Source organism: Branchiostoma floridae, chromosome 16, assembly GCF_000003815.2.
Source record: "Branchiostoma floridae strain S238N-H82 chromosome 16, Bfl_VNyyK, whole genome shotgun sequence".
Classification (NCBI taxonomy): Eukaryota; Metazoa; Chordata; class Leptocardii; order Amphioxiformes; family Branchiostomatidae; genus Branchiostoma; species Branchiostoma floridae.
Window position 1 is genome coordinate 16,104,523 of NC_049994.1, and position 22,132 is coordinate 16,126,654.

General features: G+C 40.8%; 5 protein-coding genes across 5 annotated transcripts in view; 1 reads left to right on the forward strand and 4 right to left on the reverse strand.

Annotated features, from left to right (window-relative positions):
- Window positions 1-3,717: 3,717 nt before the first annotated feature.
- Window positions 3,718-20,649, forward strand: LOC118403859. Its single transcript, XM_035802720.1, has 4 exons — window positions 3,718-3,860; window positions 16,819-16,896; window positions 17,089-17,234; window positions 19,948-20,649. The coding sequence occupies exons 1-4, from the start codon at window positions 3,773-3,775 to the stop codon at window positions 19,948-19,950; spliced, it is 315 nt and encodes a 104-aa protein (XP_035658613.1). The 5' UTR covers window positions 3,718-3,772; the 3' UTR covers window positions 19,951-20,649.
- On the reverse strand, window positions 3,991-7,054 carry LOC118403829 (beta-1,3-galactosyltransferase 1-like). The gene is made up of 2 exons (XM_035802682.1): window positions 6,847-7,054; window positions 3,991-6,456 (listed from the first exon to the last, which is right to left on the reverse strand). The coding sequence occupies exon 2, from the start codon at window positions 6,427-6,429 to the stop codon at window positions 5,011-5,013; it is 1,419 nt and encodes a 472-aa protein (XP_035658575.1). The 5' UTR covers window positions 6,430-6,456; window positions 6,847-7,054; the 3' UTR covers window positions 3,991-5,010.
- On the reverse strand, window positions 8,565-10,609 carry LOC118403836 (beta-1,3-galactosyltransferase 1-like). Its single transcript, XM_035802692.1, has 2 exons — window positions 10,407-10,609; window positions 8,565-9,719 (listed from the first exon to the last, which is right to left on the reverse strand). Exons 1-2 carry the CDS (start codon window positions 10,531-10,533, stop codon window positions 8,653-8,655), a joined length of 1,194 nt encoding a protein of 397 aa, XP_035658585.1. The 5' UTR covers window positions 10,534-10,609; the 3' UTR covers window positions 8,565-8,652.
- Window positions 11,230-15,025, reverse strand: LOC118403843 (beta-1,3-galactosyltransferase 5-like). The gene is made up of 3 exons (XM_035802699.1): window positions 14,933-15,025; window positions 13,216-13,425; window positions 11,230-12,859 (listed from the first exon to the last, which is right to left on the reverse strand). Exons 2-3 carry the CDS (start codon window positions 13,402-13,404, stop codon window positions 11,987-11,989), a joined length of 1,062 nt encoding a protein of 353 aa, XP_035658592.1. The 5' UTR covers window positions 13,405-13,425; window positions 14,933-15,025; the 3' UTR covers window positions 11,230-11,986.
- The window catches only part of LOC118432840 (separin-like), a 30,982-nt gene continuing 29,255 nt past the window's right edge, over window positions 20,406-22,132 (reverse strand). Inside the window, exon 29 of the mRNA XM_035844460.1 lies at window positions 20,406-21,676. Within this exon, the coding sequence (XP_035700353.1) occupies window positions 21,475-21,676 (202 nt within the window). The 3' untranslated portion in view covers window positions 20,406-21,474. The remainder of the gene's footprint in view (window positions 21,677-22,132) is intronic.

Genomic DNA, 22,132 nt, shown 5'->3' on the forward strand with positions numbered 1-22,132 from the left:
TTTAAGCTTTATAACACACTCAAAGTTTCCACAATCCCTTATTTCGGAGACCCAAACCCATCAAATGTTCTTGCACACCATCTTCACATCTGAAGGAGCTCGAGGATTCCCGATTTTCTTGTAAACTCCCAAAAGAGCAATTAACTTTATACATGTCAAAGGGAGTTGTCAACTTTTTGACCCTATCATATGTTGGCATCCATCTGTCTCGGAAGACGATGGTAGGCAGACATGGTGGGTTTGAGGCGACCCGTCTGCCTGGCCTGCACTTAAGTTTTTAAGAATGAAAGAGAGGTGTGCACTTCCTTCTCCACACTCTCGTAAACTGACGCACTAAGTCCTACAGGAGAAACTAGGTCCTACAGCCGCAACTAGGTACTCATTTACACCTGAGTTAAGTGAGGAAAGTCGTGTAAAGTGCCTATCCAAGACGTACATTAATCAGTTGACCCGGCGTGGTGACAAGAATGACGTGAATCATTCATGGCAAGTACGTTAGCACGACCAAAATGGCCAGATAATGGGTCAACCTTGTTAGGGGTTTGCGTGATGGTGGTGGTGGGGGGGGGGGGGGGGCAACATGGTGATATACATCATTCACCCGTACGGGAAACCTGGCGTAAACCCCTCCACCGATGATGATGAAAAGGAGGTCCCCACAACGCTTTCCGCTGAATTCGGAAAATCGTATTATGCCCAATTCGAAGAAGTCGCAAAATCTGGCTGTCTCGATATGGATTATGCGAGCAAAGCGTATTTCCCTACGAATTTCTAGAAATTGACACAGGCTGCATACGCCTAACGGTGAAGACTATGCAGACATCCATTAAATAATACCCTGTCACATTATCATTTATTTTCAAACTTTTCTAAGAGAGCTACACAATGATAACAAAGGTGGATCCGCTAAAAACAAACTAAGGTCTTACAGACTGTTCAAAACCACCTACTGTATACTGCAGAAAAATACCTGGATATTGACAATATTCGGCACAGGACGGCCGTCACAAAACTACGAATCAGTTGCCATAACTTACACATTGAAACCGGAAGACATAACCGCACTCCTTTGGAACAACTAATATGTAGATACTGCAATCTAGATAAGTTAGAAGACGAACATCATTTTGTAGTAGAATGCAGTTTGTACAAGAAAGAGAGAGCTGAACTCTATAGACTGATAGAACCCATGTTCCCCCACTTCATACAACTAAGCAATATAGACAAATTTATATTCCTTATGAATTTAGACAAACCTTTACTTATAAAGCATATCTGTTTCTATATTTTCAATATCACAAAGAAACGAGAAGAAGTCGAATTCACGCAGTAGAATACGATTCTTGAGTATTGTAGATTCGTTGTACATATTCCATGTACTAGTATATCTTGTTGCGACCTGTACTGAACCCAGTGGGTATGTATGTACAACAAAGGTCTTCATTCATTATCCACGATCTTCGGGCGTATCGATGGAAGATCGGCCATATTTAAGATCGACAGAGGGTTGCACGTATTTTTCACCTGAAAAACTGACCCTGTCACATATAAGCTATACTTTGTACCTTGTACAATTGTTGTGCAATAAAGTTTTTATAATAAACGAGGCTCGGGCGATTGCCGCAGAATCGTTGTCCGATCGATTTTCGCAGAATGTGACAGGGGTATCGGGCGTAGGGTGAAATACGCAACCGTAATGATCTCATGAATTTTCTGAAAGCAGTTCTGAAATTAAGCAGATCTGTGTTCATAGAAAGTAGGACGTTCCATATAACGTCCTTGATAGAAGATAGGATATTTTGAATTTTCATAGAGGTCAATTTAGAACGGATGTTGATTTGTAAACATTGGATTTTTTTAATCCAGTGTTGTAGATCCAGTTGTGTGACTGTGCTTCAAGATTTGAGGCAAAGATTGTAAATCCAAACAGGGCTTCTCGGAATAGCCTGTCCGAAAAGGTCTGCCTGAGGGTATGTGTTGTAAGGAACAAAAGTACATAATTTTTCTTGTGCACAGAAATTAAAACACTGGTGGATAGTGTGACCACTGTTGTTATTTCTGTGCATAAGACACAAATACATGTTTGTAGCTGTGAGGCTTACGATTTGTACCTTGCAGCGTAGTAGGTTATTGTGAAATATGTGTATAACATTGTGTGCTCAAGAAGCGTTGACGTTGAAAAAGTCATTCAGTGAGTCATTCTATTCTACGTATCAGCCAGCTCTTAAAATACATGGTTCAATCTAAAGGAACCCCCTTAAAGCTTTCCTTTGGAATATATCACCAGAAATTGATGTACAATGGGTGTGAATATATCTATCAACGAGTGGATCCACAGTTTTGATAAAAATCCTTGCATTTACTCGAAAACATCTATTTCGATTAGCATATGATCATCCACCATTTCCAAGTTTTACAATTGCTTCAGACAACTTAACTTACCACAAGCACAATGGACAAAGCCAGAGGTATGATTGAGTGCAATTACATTAGTTTACCGTTGAGGCATGGAAACGCAATTGGCATTTTTTGCCACAAGATGGCGGCCAAAATGAAAGGTAGAAAGAAAACAATGCACACGGACCGGAAAACACTGATGACAAAACAGACCGAAATCGTAGCAACACTTTTTGAGACTGCCATGTTTCCTATAGCTTTCTGCAGTCTACAACGGACAAACTCTCGTCTGATCCCTGAGTAAAAATCATTGTCTACACATATACATATACCTGAGCTCATGTTTTTGATTGATGGGGAGCAGATAACATGCGCGGATATTTCCTACCTGTGCTACTCGGGAGAGTTGTTTTCAGCACCGCTAAGGCTTCCTCTGTCTTACGACGTCCCATACTATGCCCTTGCTACTGAAAAATCCGTGTGACTAGCATCAACTACTAGGCTGTGTTCTTGACTGGGATCGTGTTTTTGATTGATGGGAACCAGAAGATAACATGCACGGATATTTCCTACCTTTTTTACTCGGAGAGTTGTTTCAGCGCCCCTATAGGCTTCCCCTGTCCAACGAAGTCCTTGCTCTGTCCCTGCTACTGAAAAATCCGTGTGACCAGCATCGACCACTAGCATCTATAGCCAGGTGTAAATAAGACCGTGGGGACCAAATCTGGTCCTCAAAGTGGTTGACCTGGTTGTAGTCTTGAAGAAGAGTTGTCGTGAGTTCCGATGAGCGGGACGAACCATTATTTTCTGGGGGTACTTTTAAAGGACACACACGATAAATAACGTAGAACTGAAGAACAATAAAGTAAATTCGCTTGTACCGAATTGGTGTGCAAATTGTTACAAAGGGGAGAACAGTCAATGCCATTCGTAAGGAACGTTCAAAATTGTTGATCCCCCTACACGTTTATTATGTTCTCCCGAAGGACCGACCCAGCTGGTAATATAAATACGCAAAATGTTTGCATGTCCGTGTTCTATGTTTTTATTTGCATTTTAAAGGTCCTGGCTCTAGTAGATTTGCTTCTGAAACATTTCCAGCCGGTAGGACTTTGTGCACGACAGACACAACATTAAAGTTTATCAAGTTTATACTTTAAACATGCGAAGAAAAGTCTAAACCAGCACTTATATGCTGTACAACGACTCATCCAATCAGATTGACGTACAGCCTTTTTGTAATCTAAATTTTCTTTTTCTGAAAAGAAATCAATGTAAACAAAGCAGGGTGCAACAACAGCTGTCCTGCGTATGACCTAATTTGCGGGATAGCCATCGCCCGTCGCGTGTAAATGTGAATATTACAGGTGTGTGGATGCAAGGGGAATACTTCACAACAAAAGAGAGACTCAGGATGCCCTCCTGGGACCAATTTAGCGAGGGGTCGATCGTTGGTATAAAAGGTACGAAAATGGAGTCTTTTGTCTTCGCTTTAGAATCAGGTGATTTTTCTAACCCAGATTAGACGTATTGCTTACAAGAAAATTGTAAACAAAATATTTTAAATCATACACCACGTTGAAACATCTTCAGTTCCTTGGTATATTTGTCTATTTATTAGAATCTAAGAGCTCAGTTGTTAAAACATTGTACTCGATATATGATTGTGTGTAGATTTTATCGCAAATAATCCCAAAATGTTCTGTGCATTTATCTGTATTACCATTCAGAATAATACACCAGCAAATCATGTTGATTAAGTTACCGTAATCGATTCTTTAAAATTTTTGCTGATTTTCACATTGTTGCACTTCATAGACAGCAAAATAATTTCCAGAGAAACATAAACACTGCTCCTTTTCATACGAACATAGCTGTAATTGATGTTGCAACCATAACACGAGAAAGGCAGCATTTGCAAGCAAATGCATAATGTCTATCATCTCATGGTCCAGCCTAACAAACTACTGTTCTGATTTTTCTTACTAAAACACATTCAAGTACTAGTATACGAAGACCAGCCCCTCAAGCTCTGTCCTGCCACCTGCTACATGTAAACGAACGTCACAGGGCGTCTGCTACCGTGATCTTCAGTAACCATGGCAACAACCGTCTGGCCCAGGTCATTGACCTTGTTCATTTGGAAGAAACATCTACATCTGCTTTATATTTTACTAGACAAAGCCTAGCGTAGGGCATGGCGTCTTGGACAAACTCAGAGGCCTTACCCTAGTGTGGCAACTGAGCAAAACAATATGTTTCTTCCGAAAGTTACAACAATTTTTCATCAATTTCTTCCGAAAATAATTGGTAGGCTATAGGGTGGTAGGATATAGAATTCTTTTCCACAACCAGTAGGTACTTACTTGGCTTACGTTTTGATGTCTCTCAGACACCTTCCTCAAAGCTTCTGACTCGAGTTCTGCTTCTCCTCTTCTGCAAAAGCGCCACCTACATCGGTTACTTATAGCGGCGAGAATCAGAACTCCATTCAGAAGCTCTGAGGAGGATGTCTGAGAGACATTGAAACGAAAGAGTACCTACTGGTTGTAGAAAAGAATTCTTCTATATCCAATATGCTTTATTCCGTGACGGTAAACATATATATATAAACTATTGGGGCAGCCTGCGACAAGCGTTGATAATCAGCCAGAACTTGGTCATTAACTCTGGCTCCGTTACGCTATGAGACGCCAATAGCCAATCCAAACCACAGTAGTTAACATCTACAAATATAGGATAAAAACCATCATGATGTGTTGGATCTATACCCAGTTTCTCTGCACACAGTCCAACATATACATCCTCTATGAACAAGTACTTAACCTTGAACGACACCTCGTACAAAGGCCTTATGATGTCGTTTGAAATCACGAAAGCGAAGCCAGCAGTGTATTTAGGATACACATCTCTCGGAAAATCATCTTCGCTGACGTACCACTTAGGTATGAAAAAGGGATCTCGAAGTGGTTTCGTCCCGCTGTATGTATAACCCATTAACAACCCTTTAATGTTTCTATTCTGTAGACCCTGTAGATAGTTCATGAAGGGAATCCGGTTCACGAAAGTGTTATCCGTAGCTTTCAGCACAAATTCCGCATTAGCACAGAACTGGGAGGCCCATCTCAGACACATGATCGTCTTCAGAGTTGCATTGCGGTGCGTGTCGTCAAAGTCTTCCTGGATGATGTCTCTGTAAATTCGGTTCTCTTCCTCCAGAGCTGTCTGCTTGGCCACATCGCCCGTCTTGCCTATCGCGAAGACAGTTTTGATGCCTAGCCCGGCCATGTTGGATTCCTTCCCCCAGGTCTGCCTGATGCCGTTCCGCTGTCTCATGTTCTCTACCACTGACGTCACCAAGATCAGCAGGAAGACGTCCTGATTCTCGCACTTGCCGGGATTGTTGATAACAAAGGAGTACGGGTGTGGGTTGACTACACCAGTCTCAGATCCTTTGTCTGGTACTGTCGTAAGCCTGAGAAGAACCCTTTCGACCAATTTGTTATAGTCATCTCGCTGTGTGTCTTCTGATGCTGTCTGAATGACATCCTGGCCCAACTTAGATTCTATGGAACCTGCCATTCGATGCTCGTGTTCTATAGAACCTGCAATTCGTTGCTCGTGTTCTATAGACTTCGCCGTTCGAAGCTTGTCTTTTTTAGACTTCGCCGTTCGAAGCTTGTCTTCTTTAGAATTCGCCGTTCGAAGCTTGTCTTCTTTAGAATTCGCCGTTCGAAGCTTGTCTTCTTTAGAATTCGCCGTTCGAAGCTCATGTTCTACAAGGGGTCCTCTTCGATGCTGCACTTCGCCGGTGGCCCGGTAGGATTTCTGAACCAAACGAGTTTTTTCCCGTTTTAGCCGTGTCGCTTCTAGCACCGCCTCTTTACCTGCAATTTCATCACCATCTGTCTGCAGCTGTGAGAAGCGATGTTCCAGGTTTCTCACTCTCTTCTGCATTAGATGTATGTGTAAAACTGCGCTTGCGACAGATAGCAGAAGTATGGCGCTCACGGCTCGCCCATTCCGACCCATTCTCGTCTTTTATCCGGATGCGTTTCTCTAGAAGATAAAACATATGTCATCTATAACGTTCATAACTGGAGTTACAAAAGATAAACAGCATTCTCCCACCGGCTTGACCACCCACCCACCCACGACACTTACTAGTTTCTCTGTTTGCATCAAGGAACAAAAGTTTATCAACAGCTATTACTCTAACCAGCATTCATCAGATATCACAGTTGTTACTAGTATTTTAATCCTACTAGCCTTGTCTATTTGTCAACAGTTTTTTTATCTATGTGCAAGCTTACAGGACTGACAAATTTAGATATCTGACCCACATAACAAGGTTAGTACTTTGGGCCCCAAGCTATCACTGTCTGTAATGAATGAATTCACAGACAATTTTGTATCAAAGTTTTGATGTATATCACATATCATACATACCAGCTAGTACTCTAGAATTCTAGGAAAGCTGTGTGAAGACGTCTGTTACACATCCGAGGAAGAAAGCCCAAAACCCACCTAGTTTTTCGTCTGCTAATTGACCTCTTTTGGACGAGACCACTTTAAGAAGAGGGTTGTATTTTCAAAGGTCATATGAAAAGTTTGACAATAGTGGTTTACAACATTTCTTTATTTGTTTGTTTATTTTGTTTTGTTTGGAAAACTAAACCTGCAATCGTTTGTACCTCCTCAAACAGAAAAGGGCGTGCGGTTGGATCCGCCCGGATATATTCCTTATTCCTGAGGTCATTTTTTCCTTCAGGTGTGCACATGTTCTTGCCGTCCAACCGGTTTATTTTCTTCACGATTCTTCACAGAATTAAAGATGGCCGCCATTCGTACAGTCTACTAACAGTCACTCAACCAATACATGCATGACCAATTACCCCAGGCCTGTTAAGGCTTAGGTCACATTTCCAAACCGGGGTCCGGTCGGGCAGCTTTGGGGGCGAACAGAATGATATAAAAGACATCAAAACACACAAAATGTTAAAATAAGATTCGTGGGCATGATTTGTGTATATTTCTATGTATATATTTTAATTTTTCGTTTCTTAAAACATCCCGGCCGCTTTGGAAATGTGACCTAAGCCTTAGTTGGGTTCATAAGGATAAAGAGTGTATACAGTTTAATGCAGACTTAGAACACATTGTCAGAGTTTAGCAATTCATTACGAATGACTTCACATGTACCACATTTTACTTTAAAAATACTTAATTGTATCATTGTAAGTAACGCAATACCATAGCCTGTATCAGATATTTCTTTTTCGTATGGGCCCTATTCACGATAATTATGAATAACTTCATATAACGTAGATTATGTACATCTCTTTACCCTATTTAGCAGTAGCTTTGTGCAGTTCTAACTCCTCGAAATTCTTTCTAAATTCTCTTGATAAAACTTGGTCTCTACTACTGATTCTCTGCTTTGTTAACATGATCATTGCGTGTGTTCTGTTTCAGGCCTAGTTACTTTTAAAGCTTGTTAAAACACATCTTCTGTTCCAGATCGTTTACACTTTCCGTCCTTTCGAATTGCAAAATGCGAGTCGAGATTTGCTTTGCTATAGATTCATCAGGCACACACGCTATTTGTACACTGAGGTATCTTCTTCTTGGGTAAATTTACACATTCGAATGGCACACTAGAGAGTCCAAGGCCTACTTAAGGCCTACGACACATTTTCAAACCGGGGCCAGGCCGGGCAGCTTTCGGGAACGAAAAGTATGATAAAAAAAGACACCAAACTACACAAGACATAAAGAGAATGGTCGTGGGCATTATTTGTGTATATTCTTACATGTACATTTCTATTTTTGATTTCCACAAACAGCCCAACTGGGTCACGGTTTAAAATGTGACCGCGACTGAATGTGACTGAAGAGGACTGAATTTCACGTAAAGTTTGAAAACAATGCTGAATACAATATTCACGATAATGATAAATGATGTAAGTATTGTCGCTCCTTTGTGATCAACCCGGTTGTTGGACGCGATATAAGCCCATACATTATTATGAATTATTAATGACCAATTTCAATTTTCTGAAATCATGCCCCAGTTTGTAGGCTTTAATTTGTGTTATTACTCCCATTGAAAAAGATGTATTAGATATATTGCTATGTGTATAAATCAAAAGAAACGCTTGATTGTGTACAAAAAATATGTGATTGTTTATTTACTATAACGAACACTGTCCATTTCAACCATATTGTTGACATATATCCTTAACAGTTATCTATCTATTCATGATCATAGGTTTGGCTGTCACAGTCGGACAATAAAGAGCCCCACAAGTCAGTCATAGCTCCAGGTTCCCTCACCCACTGTGAGGCCAGTAGCCACTCAGAGTTACAGGAGTCCACGTCTACGTACCAATGGTGAAACCCGTCATGGTGTACGGGAACAATTCCTAGCTTCTCCAGACAGATGCCTACGTACACGTCTTCTAGGAACAGGTATTTCGTACTCAGCGACGTTCTGTACAAAAGTTTTGCTGTATCATTGGACATCACGTATGCAAACCCCCCTGGGTATTTAGGGTATACCTCTCTTGAATATTCTCCTTTGCTCACATACCACCTGTCGACGAATCTTAGGTCTCGGACTGGTCTGGTTTTGTTGAAAACTCGTCCAGCGACGAACTTTGTGACGCGGGCTTGGTCTTTCAAATACTTCACCAGGCTAAAGACGTTCACGAAGGCATCGTCATTCGCTTTCATAACGTATTGGGCCTGTGGACAGAATTGTGCTGCCCACTTTAGTCCCATGATAGTTTTCAGAGTTCTGTTCCTATCGGAGTCGATGAAATTTTCCTGGATGAAGTCTTTGTGTATTTTGTTCTCGTGTTCCAACGCTCTCCGTAACGCTACATCATCCGACAGGCCTACAGCGAACACTACCTTGATGACGACACCTGTGACGTTCGTATCCTGTCCCCATGTGTTCCGGATTTCGTACCTCTGCCTGTGGTGAAGATGTTTCGTGGAGACGATGATGAGAAGAAAAACGTCTTCACCGCTCTTGCACTTGTCCAGATTGTTGAGAAGCAACGTGTATGGGTGCGGATTGATGAGATTAGTCCCTAAGGAAGTACTGAGGAGTCTCTCTCTATCCCTGTCGGCCTGTTCTTTAGGACCGTGCAACGCTAACCCGCGTTGTAGGTCCTTGTGCTTGGGATGTTCGATGTGCTGAGAGAGGCTGAACCAAGCTGTGATCACGGACAGGAGCAGAGCGGCGCCGATAGCGTATTGGAACCAGCCGCGATCCAAGCGCATCGCGTGTTTATATGTTGCTGTCTGTTTCGAACCTATACAGAGAACATGATACACTTAGAATATATTGGGACAAGCACGACAAGATATGATAATGACACAAGAACACATACATGCACACATACACACGCGCGCGCGCGCGCGCGCGCACACACACACACACACACACGCACTCACACACACGCGCGCACAATAACAAACTCCCACTCATCCGACCGGCTCGTCAACATATGGCTTCCTTGAATAGCTCCATCAGAAGAAAACATGGTTATCTAGATTAAACGTTACGGAATGGAAGAACAGCCATCACAAAATTAAAGTTCATCGAGCATATGGGCAAATTTTGGAAACGGTCAGGCGACGTTGTAGACAACATCCACTGTCTTCGGTCAATCACTGCTATCTGAACGTTTGACTGTATAAAAAACGACCCAGTTGCTTGAGTAGCTACTGTATTATCTAAGTGTTCGTTTTTAATTTGGCTTCCTTTTGTTATCTTTAAGGGCTTGCATTAAAGCAAGAGAGGTGACCTAGTTTCACAGTGCATCACATGCAATAGGAAAAAAATACCTGACCAAAGCTTATCCCCTTTTGTTGTGATACTTCGTTACCATAATTGTCTTAAGTAAATTACTCAGTTGCCCATACAACTGCCAGCTATTTCTTAAAACAAATTTTGTTTACCGTCATATTTAAGGTACATGTCGGATAGTTTTACCTACCATAAGAAGCTAGCATAAAGTCCTCTCGTCGCCACCATTTAAGAAAGTAGGCAGTAAGATGTTGAGAACGCACACAAGCCAAGGTGCAACAGTTGTCTGACCGAACCCTGAGGCAATGTGTCACCATAGATGGGGACAGACCATTTATTCTTTATTGTTGGGTGTGTGGGGGTGATGAAGCCTGTCCATCCCGAAACTGAGTGAGAAAGGCCCGAGCATAACGAGAAAATGAGTAAAATTGTTGTTGTATTCTTGCATTTTGTTACGCAAATGCAGACCTCGACATCTTCATATAGGTCAGAAATACATACACACAGACATAAAGGTGATGATCTCCAATTAAAAAAAAAACTAGATTTCAAGATACGTCGATGTAGGTTAGTCATCCAGGTAATAAGATACGCCAAAATGCAGTTACTCAAGCAACTGGATATGGTTTTGGAAACGGTCAAATGGAAAAACGGAAACTTGACCGTTTCCAAAACCACTTTTTGGCGTAACAAGATTTCAAGTCAATCTGGATTCATGTCGTGGTAATACTTTACGTTTGGGGCCGCATTGTTAGCAGCGACACCTAGCTGCAGTACAATATGAACCCGTCATTATTACCTGAAGAAGGTGACAGACGGTCACGGGAACGCTGGCTGTTACATAACTTCTTAAAGTCTGCTGTAACTCATTGGTTATGAATAAAGAACTTATTCATCTATTTACCAACCCCTTGAATTCATTCACAACACTTTGACATGCTTTACTTTACCACTGCATCGGCAGAACTCAGTGGACTACTACTACTTTAAAAGAACAAGTGACGAGTAGAAGATGCAATACTTGATTCAATTTATTAGTTCCTTCATCTTTGTATTCAGGCAGATATATCGCAGTGATGATATATGTAAAGGCATTTATCTAAACTAAAACAATTCCAGGACCACAGGTTACAAGTTCTCCGAAAGTCTTTACCTGAGAAAATATTGTTGCGAACGACACTTGAGCTTGCAATTGCTTTACTTACGAACATAAGCATTAGCAGAAGATGTGGTAAAGTTATCTGATTCAATTCTTATTAGTTCCTTCATCTTTGTATTAAGCAGATATATCGCAGTGATGCTGGCTATGAAGAGATATATCTAATTGTATAAAATTAACAATTTCAGGACCATGTTACAAGTGTTCTGAAAGTCTGTACCTGAGAAAATATTGTTGTGGACGACAAAATACATTTAGTTATAGTTTGTCCTTCTACGATGAGAAGTGAGCCTTTAACAAAATTAAGGCAACATCCGAATTTTCCTTATTTACAGACAAAAAGAAGACAATTCTCTTATTAACATCAGAGAATCCACATATCATTTTTAAAAGTAGGATCTTTTGTCTTCCACTGTTCGAAAATGTCAAACCTGATAAGTTAGGGTGCACAGTAAATATTTACAGTAGATTGTAGAGTGGACATGTGCTCTTCATTGTTCTGTTAGCGCCCACAGCGGACAAGAATCTTTCTCACTCACTCACTCACTCACTCACTCACTCACTCACTCACTCACTCACTCACTCACTCACTCTCTCACTCACTCGGGTATTCACTCACTCGCTTGATCATCAACATTGTCCTGGGAAACCAGCGAACAGTTCGTGTTTTGTTTTGCCCAATGGTTGAGCATAACCTCTGGTTCCTTTACCCAATGACTAGCTAGCAACCAATCAACTCTACAAGACGGAATGTCCACAAACTCCGGCCAGAATCCGGAGTGGTGTACAGGACTGATGCTTAGTTTCTCTATACACAGTCCGATATACACGTCTTCTAAGAAAAAATATCTTATATCTAATGCTGCTTGGTAGATCTTAACGATGATGTCACTGGAAAGGACATACCCAAATCCGGAAGGGTACTTGGGGTAGGAATCCCTCGGATACTCTTTCCAGCTGACATACCATTTCGGTATGAAGAATGGGTCCCTGAGTGGCACCCTAGAGTTGTACACAAACCCAGTCACAAAGTCTGTGGTGTCTGAGGGAAGCTCCTGTAAGTGTTTTACTAACGTGAAGATGCTGACGAAAGTGTCGTCGTCTGCTTTCATTACATATCTTGCCTGTGGACAATACTGCATAGCCCACTTCAAACATAGCATTGTTTTTAAGGTCAAGTTTCTGTACGAATCCACGAAATTCCCCTGTATAATATCGTGGTGTATTGTGTTCTCCTTTTCCAGTGCGACTTGCGCCTCTCTATTCTTTGGTTTTCCCACGGCAAAAACGGTCCTGATGTTGGCTCCGGAGACGCTCGAAACGTTCCCCCAAGTTTGTCGAATCTCGAACCTGTGTCTGTGATTCTCTGGCGAAGTGGTGACGAGTATAAGAAGAAACACCTCTTCGCTGCTGTTGCATTTCCCCGGGTTGTTCATATCGATGGTAAAGTTGAAGCTGTACTGGCTTAGTTCGTCCTCAACTTCCTGTGGAAAGTAGGGATGTTTTAATTCAGTTTCTTGAAGCCAATGTCGTTGGCATACTGCTGTCATTTATGCCTAGAGCTCTGAAGTTGTACAATAAATGTATCTAATTCCTAAATGCAACATACTCCAGCGTGAAGCTTACTCCTTTACACTATTTTAATGATAACTCATACTTAACAACTTTAACGCGTATCTTGGATTTGAATTAATCATTCATACATTATGGTAACGGAGTCCTTTTAAGGGTTATGTGAAATTGAACTGTGCTTGTATATGTATCCTTTAGTTATGTACTAGTAAGTAAAACGCATTTTGGTTGTAAGACTTCAAGGTTGTACCGGAAATAAATCATTCACCTGTGCTTCTGGCGACATGTTTTCGCCGCCGTTCATTGAAAGCAGCTCTCTGTCTATCCGCCGTTCGAGCTGTTCCATTCTTAGCACCATCAGGTGTAAGCTGTAGTATGCAGCCATCATGGCCATTATCAACACGGCGTTTACTCTGTTAATCACCCTGCTGCGGCCGAATCGTGCTGTTAGCATCATCTTCTGTCGCCTGCTGATTTACTGAAAAATGAGAGAGGACATTGGTTGAAAAAGAGAGAAGAGCTTTGTAGAATGTTTGTGTTTGTATTGTTCGTGCAGTAAATGCCACTTGGAGACAGAAGGGAAATTTCAGAGGAGTTACTAGTATTTCCTCACCACGAGGAAATAACTATAGCGCACTATTGTTTCTATTTGCCAAATTTCTACAATGCACCAATTTGCAGAGCCTGGTAGATGCTTCTGCCTCGCCGCGTGCCTGCGCATGCATAGCTGGGGTCTGACACCTCTTACTAGCCGGTCCTGATTATGAAAATCGTCAATATGATAATGAAAATCACATTCTGTTGTTGCGAGTTCAGATAAAGCTCACATGTGGCACGTTTCAAGATAAACACATTATGTGCATCCCGCAGTTTGATTGAGGAATCTCTATAATCACGTAATTGTACTCGAGGGATCTCTTTAGGGTTGTAAGACCGGTTTTTTCTAGCCTCCATAGCAGGCTCTCTATGGCCTTTTTTTGGCACTTTTGCTGGCCATTTCTTTTTGTACTGGGTTGCTGATTGCTGGCTTTTTCTGACAGCCGGCCATGTCCAGCAATCAGCGACCCAGTACAAAAAGAAATGGCCAGAAAAAGTGCCAAAAAAGGCCATAGTGAGCCTGCTGTGTTATGGTGTTTGATATCAGATTGTAAGTGTTGAATCGGATCGGACATTAACTCCCAAAGTGTCAGGTAAAAGGTAAAAAAAAAAAAAAACAGTTCAGATTATGGATTGTGATGTTAAGTAACGGAGAAAACAAATGTCTTCATAGCCTGAATGCCAGACCCTTGAAATCATTAATATCCATCGTCTTCGGGGTTTAATTTAGCGGGCCTGTTGTAGAATTTCCTCGGTGGCATGTTGGCCCTAGTGCCGAGGATCTGGCCTGTGTAGGACCTGGAAGTACTAGTAGTCTGGCATCCCTAATAATGCCTTCGAAAGTACGTAAAAAAAAGATCGGTAACTGAATCAAAGTTGGTATTTTGTAATGGCGGTTTTCTTGTTACATTTAAATGTATTTTGACGAAAATAATGTTGTATGTATGACTTTATGTACATTGGGAAAATTCGTTCACTTGAGACATAAGAATAGAACTGAAAATTAATTTAGATGTGTTTTGATACATATTGGCCATTATGAAGAAGCGAGAAGAACCACATTTTTTAGACTACGACACAACATGTGCACGTTTGTAAATATGTCATTGTTGTGGCCTACTCGGCACAAAGTTGGCAAAATGTACAATAAAATAAAGGACATTGATTTGACCAATACAAGAAAGAATTACACACGTTACACTTCACAGAAATTTCCTCAAACCTTTGAGAGCGTTAGACTTCTGTCAACATGTTCACATATGTAAAGATGCTGTTGTGGCCTACTCAGCTCAGCAAAGTTGGCAAAATGTTCAATAAAATAAAGGACATTGATTTAACCAATATAATAAAGAATCACACACTTTACACTTCAGATAAGATCCACAAACCTTTGAGAGCTTTAGACTTCCACAGCTAAGACGGGTTCTACATCGATACTGCACTGAAGCTCAGTTTCGGCCGAGACTGTCCCTATAAGTAGTGCGGTAATAAGATGCACGAAGAGCTTGTCTTACAACCCGGGTAGTTGTCTTCACTAGTGTGGATAATTGATAATTATTCACGGAGGGAGTGGCTTCGATCGTATGTCATGCATTAAAAAAGGTATTACATTTCGATCACAATAAAATTATCCTTACTTTTTTTCAACGTCATTGCTACGATAGGCCCCAAATCAATTGCGTATAACGTTATAGACTTATAGGACATATAAAGGACTCTAAATGATGTAAACTGTATCTGTTTTATACGTTGTCTGACCCTTGCCTCTTCCCTCATGACCTCAATGAAAAGCGGCCTGCCGGCCAATTTGAGCTTTCATGAATAAATAAAGGTTCAAACAAACAAACAAACAATCTACACAAAACCTTTGATTTTGATATATATGTAATATCATACATGATCAGACACAGTATTTTCCAACACAAAGTTTTTGCATAAGGCCACCACACCTTTTGATGTTTAAGTGGACTCCCACACTGCTAGCTAGACTTCAAGTTATAACACTTAATATCTACGTTTAAGAACCCCCAAAAAGCTGTAATATATAACGCCTGAGCCATACGATTATAGAGCACGCCTTTATTGGGCAGTAGTTTACATGCAAATTGCTCACATTGACTAGAGTTCAGTTCAGGTCATCCTCTGACAGGTGAAATCTAAACCAGGATTTTCACAAATTCCTGTCCAGAATGACGCCTAAACTGCCTTTGATGTATTAAAAAACACCGCTTATCCAAGAGCCGAAGACCAATCTACACTTGAAAAGGCTTGAAAATCACGACTGTACGCAACATATTCAGAACACGAGATATGAAAACCAGGAACCCTGCTGTAATACCATGAAAAGCCGCTGCGGGCCCATAATCTAACAATTTCTTCATTTTCTTGACATCTATGAACATACCAAATATATCAGCAAGATCCACTTACAAGTTCTCGAGTCAAGTTGTTCATAGACAGGCAGGTATGCACGTACACACACACACACACACACAAACACATAGGCGCGCGCGCACACGCACATACACTACACTCTTCTTATTTCAACTTTGTTGGTACTTCTTGGCGTAGGAAATGATTTAAATATTGACCCGACATCTGCTTGGAAATCAATCCGAAAGCAACGCACCCGCGCTGTGATCTGCAGTTACGGAGAGAATCGCTAGGATTCCTACAGTCGTAACCTTTGACCTAAAAGGCTGTATACTGGTAGACTGCGTGCTAAACCTTACAAAACTCCAGTCGTTTTCGCTGTTTTGTCTCTATATCGAAGGTAGGAATCACAGAAAACTCACTCGTGTTTAACTTATGTTACTTTGTCGCTTGTAGATGTGTGGTTCTTGAATTTGTACGTTGTAAACGTGGGTTATTTGCGTAAAGGACATTTATGGGGGAGGGGGGCAAGTTGTTACGCAAAATAATTTTTATAAATTTTCGTCGTGCATGTTGCGTGATAAATGCATTACAAATCGCTACATACAGATGATGTTATGTAATAAACCTAACTGAACAGCCAAGCAGCTACAGCCAATTTATGTTTGGGTAACGTTAACTTGTATATTTACAAGAATACTGTATAATTTGACACAACAAAAACAGTTTGTGAGCCCTTCTACAATTTCAGGATTCTTCAGTATATATGCAAAGTTGCAGGCTAGCCACTCCACAACTGTGTATATACAAAAATCTATGTATCCATGTATCTAATTATTTTATATACACAGTATGCAACATTATATGATATCTATATCTAATGATGTACTTTTGCGTTTAGAGAAGACAACAATGGTTGCAGGCCAAACCCGAGGCGTGCTCTCCTCACTGCAAAAGGTCTTCGTTCTCGCAAGTGTTGGTAAGGACAACTTATCACTCACTGTAAGACATATTAATCATTATTAATATTGATATTGCAGCAATGTCACCCAATTTGTCAAAATACTGAAACCAGGAAAAAGACACACTGAGGCCTGGCTAGACACAAGTGCAAACTTTTGTCAAAAGCTTCGCAGTTCTGTAAGTTTGACCCTGTACTGTGATTCTGTAGGTCTGACCCTGTACGGTGGCTGGCTGGTGGGCTCGGTGGCAACACACATGTACAAAACCAAAGATGAGAGAAGACAGAAGGCCCTAGCTGCTGCAGCTCAGGCCGTAGAAGGGCCGGTCACACAAACAGACGGACAGACACAACAGGTACATGTACAGTCCTCCTTATGTCTAATACTAGTACTAGTCATCCAGGTAGAGACACTGTATGAAAGTTACTCAAGAAACTGGGTGAGTTTTAGAAACTGTCACATGTTATGTAGAATCATAGTACAATACTAAACTTTCTTCCAACACAAAGATATATGCGGATCAAATTTTCAATGACCACTGTCACCTTCTTCTCTTCAGGATCAATCCTGATGACCGATCACTTTAGAATGTGAACTTGCAAGAGTTACACTGTAACTTACTAGTACAGACATGTGGTCTCTTTAACACATGATCTTGCAGATATATGACAACAGCAATTGTTTTAGAAGAAAGTTTATCATTCTACTATGACTGCTACAAACACTGACAAGCTTCCATGATAATTTGTGTGAAATTGTTAGTCTGTGACCAGAACCTCTGGTCGACAGACTTTTAGTTTTGTCACGTTTACGCGCGTTCGCAGCTGTATCTATATGTTCCCATTGTCTGAATTCTATGTGGTTTGGCAGGTCCTCTGTACTGAGGTTGACGATGATGCACGTGGATTTTTTTGGCGGAAGGTGGTTTTATTATGGATGTTATAAAAATAACACCCCTACAAAATGTTCATCTTCCGGTGTATTGGTCCAGATTCCCTGTATGTGGGTCATGCGGTAATTGATATTGTCAAGAAGATACATGGTTTTATCTGATCGTCAAAGTTAAGTCGCGTTCGCACCTATAACTGCATGTTCCCGTTGTCGCATACGTACGTTGTTTGGCAAGTCCTCTGCACTGAGGTTGACGATGATGCACGTTGTTTTTTTTTCGCGGCTGCCGGTTTTATTACGGATGTTATAAAAATAACACCCCTACAAAATGTTCATCTTCCGGTGTATTGGTCCAGATCCCCTGTATATGGGTCATGCGGTAATTGATATTGTCAAGCAGATACGTGGTTTTATCTGATCGTCAAAGTTAATTCGCGTTCGCACCTGTAACTGCATGTTCCCGTTGTCGCAGACGTACGTTGTTTGGCAAGTCCTCTGCACTGAGGTTGACGATGATGCACGTTTTTTTTTTTTCGCGGCTGCTGGTTTTATTATGGGTGTATAAAAATAACACCCCTACAATTTGTTCGTCTTGTGGTGTTTTGGTCCAGGGCCGCTTTGGGTGAGCCTTGCCAGAATCAAATATTGCAAGCAGATGCGTGGTTTTATCTGATCGTCAAAGTTATTCGCGTTCGCATCTGTAACTGCATGTTCCCGTTGTCGCATACGTACGTTGTTTTGCAAGTCCTCTGCACTGAGGTTGACGATGATGCACTTTTTTTTTCGCGGCAGCTCGTTTTATTATGGATGTATAAAAAAATATTACCCCTACAATTTCTTCGTCTTGTGGTAAATATCACCCCTACAATTTCTTCGTCTTGTGGTGTTTTGGTCCAGAGCCGCTTTGTGTGAGTCTTGCCATAATGAAATATTGCAAGCAGATCCGTAATGTTTTCTTGTCGTCAAACGCGAGTTCGCACCTGGCGGTGTGTTTCGGTTCTGGGTCGCTTTGACAGTTGTTCACCTTTCTCGAAATATGTTGGATATTCATTTTACCATTCACACAAGTTGCTCAAAATTTGTCAACATCTGTGACCAGCTGTGGCCAGCTGTGACCAGCTGTTCATGTTGTCAACAGCTCCGACCAGCTGGTCATGATATGTATTATAACATCGATCTACTTTGAATATGACAGTATCACCTATTTACGGTAGTTATAAATAGCTGCGGGCCAATCGCCATTTACGTTTTAAATTAACATGGTTGGTACCTTTATTATGATAATGCTGTCTTCATATATACTGCTACATCAGTCTCATGTCCGATCTCCTTTCAAGTGTGGCTGTGAGTTGACTTTTCGGTCTTTTGTGTGACGCTGAATTCCGCGTGTTGTTCAATGTTACTTTATGCCTGGCACTGCAGTTGATGGTACGTAACTGATTTTTCTTGCACTATGCTGTTTTCCCCTTGCTCCGGCATTGTGCCTTTATTATTGAGGTTGGGATCACATATTATAGTAAAAAATAATTTGCGTGGTTGGTAGTCATATGCCTTTATGGTTTAGAACGTGTAAAGTCGTTGGAAAGTTGCCGCAACATCTTACAATTCGCGTTGCTCAATAGGTAGTGTTTGCCGCAACTTTGCCCTCTTCGTTATAATGGGGACGTGGATGTGCGGTTTCATAGATTCATCAATGAGATTGGAGGAGACAGGAAATGTGGTTAATGAAGAATCACAGAAAACTGGATATCAGTAAACCTATATATATATATATATGTATATATATATATGTATGTATGTATGTATGTATGTATGTATGTATGTATGTATGTATGTATGTATGTATGTATGTATGTATGTATGTATGTATGTATGTATGTATATATATATATATATATATATATATATATATATATATATACATACACAGACATCACAAGCAAAATTACATATACCATCTATTTAACACCATGATTAAATACATAAAGAATATCAGCAAACAACAAGCAAAAAGAACATAACAACCAACAAAATACCAAACCGACGTCACAGACTATGTTACCTACGGTCACTTGTTTTCCTTAAAGTTAAAAATATTGTGGATTTGGATTAATCATTATCTATAATTTTTAGACCTAGCAGAATATAACTTACACCTTCTCTTCTTTTATTTTCAGTAACACAAGGAGCAGAATGCAGCTTGGAAGGCTTTACCTGCTTAGACTGGATGGAAAAGATGTGATTTCTTTAGCAAAAATAGTCGCCTTTGTCCAGAGAATTTTGTGTAAATCATGTGTAAATACTGTTGTTAGGATAGCCGAGATCAGTGCATGTAGTAACTGTAGATGATTCTACCTTAGCGATGATAGCATTTCTCAAAGAGTAAAAAAGCAAACATGCTCCATTTGTTTGACATGTCTGGAATGCATAGTAATACAATGTTAAAGAGAGACTTGATCAAATGCAGGAAGTGCTCAAAGTTTTGTTGCTGATACCGTAGGGAAGATCATATTCTTTGGCAAAGAGAGAGAAAATGGCTTGTGTGTAATGCATTTGTACTGTTACCAGTAGCATGTACCGAGAATGTAATAGCAAAGGAACTTAATGAGGGTTAACATTGCCTGAATACTTGAGGTAATTTTCTCCCATCTTTATTTCAACTCTTACAAATAAAATACATGTACCTACCACATTTCCTAGTCACACTTATTAATTACGGTACTAACGTTACCAAGTTTGAACAAGGGAATTTGAGACCTATCATTGCACAGATACAATCTTAAAACACTTTTAACACAACATGAGAGAATTATCTTGAAAGTACATTTGTGTTGGTAGAAGTCAGTCTTCATCAAAGTTGAACTGTAGTAGCCAACACACACACAAAATTAGACCTACCCAAGTTTTCAACTCTCCAACTGAAGACTGGAGTTGTGTGCAGTAGAAAAATGGAAAGTACAATCCTTTTGTCTTGGCAATTAGTTCAACTTTGAGTTGGAATGCAAAAATAATGAGGTAAATGATCACACTGAAAGGGTTTAACAATACACTTAAGATATACATGCACAAGTTATAACAGTGAATAGATTTGGCCAGGATAAAGTATGTACAATTTCCAAAATAACAATGAATAACAACTTGTTAACATAAAGTCAAGAAATAGATACCAAAACTACACTATACACAGTTTGATTACAATTTGGAAACATTCTTTTCTATATTTCATTTTTATGACTGGCTAAGACATCAGTCATTCATGGAAATTCATGGCAAATAAAATTCACAGAGGCTTGTCCAATCATGTGTAAGGACAGAGTTTCAGCTTTTTATGATTGGCTAAGCTACTAGCCAATCAGATTACTTGACATGCACAGAGAAACCATACACCACAGGGGCTGCACCAATCAGGTGTCTAAGATTGCAGGCATCACTTGATTTACTGATTGCCTGGCCAATCAGATTACTTGACATGTACAGGGAAACCATACACCACAGGGTCTGCACCAATCAGATGTCTGAGCTTGCAGGCTTTGCGTGATTGGCTAACCTGATAGCCAATCAGATTACTTGACATGAACTGGGAAACCAAACACCACTGGGGCTGCACCAATCAGGTGTCTGTGCTTGCAGGCTTTGCATAATTGGTTAACAAGCTGGCCAATGAGGCTCATTGACATGATTGGCCGACTAGCTAGCCAATCAGATTACTTGACATGTACAGGGAAACCATACACCACAGGGGCTGCACCAATCAGGTGTCTTAGCTTGCAGGCCTCCCGTGATTGGCTGACGAACTCCAGCAGGGAGGATTCTGAGCCTGAGGTGAGCCAGGATTTGAGCAGGGCCTGGAGGAAGCGGTCGATGTCCCTGTCTGTCACGTCCCACAGGTTGGCTACAATACTTGGGCTGAGTAAACAAACAAACAAATTGTGTGAGAACTTAGAACATATGATATGGTGCATGCTCCAAGAACCATAGCCGCAAAAAGACTATTTTTTTATACGTACCTTTACCTAAAAGGCATATTAGAAACCATCTTCACCCTTACCTTTACTTGTACATCATGTAGTCCCATAGCATTTTTGAGGCTGTAGCAGCAGTGGGTTGTTATCCACTGTGTCTAGGGCACTGTATTGGAAGGTGGAACCCATCCCTCTCCTTCCCTCTGCCTGCCTCTAAGTTTACCTCCCCAACAGAAGTCAGGTACCCATTTTATGGGTAGTAAAAGATGAAGTGAGGAAAGTCGTGTTGAGTGCCTTTCCAAAGGGCACATGATGACAGGATTCGAACCCAGGACCGCTGGCTTCTGGGACAATCACCCTGCACACGACCCTCTACCATTCTGCATTCTCGATCACATGA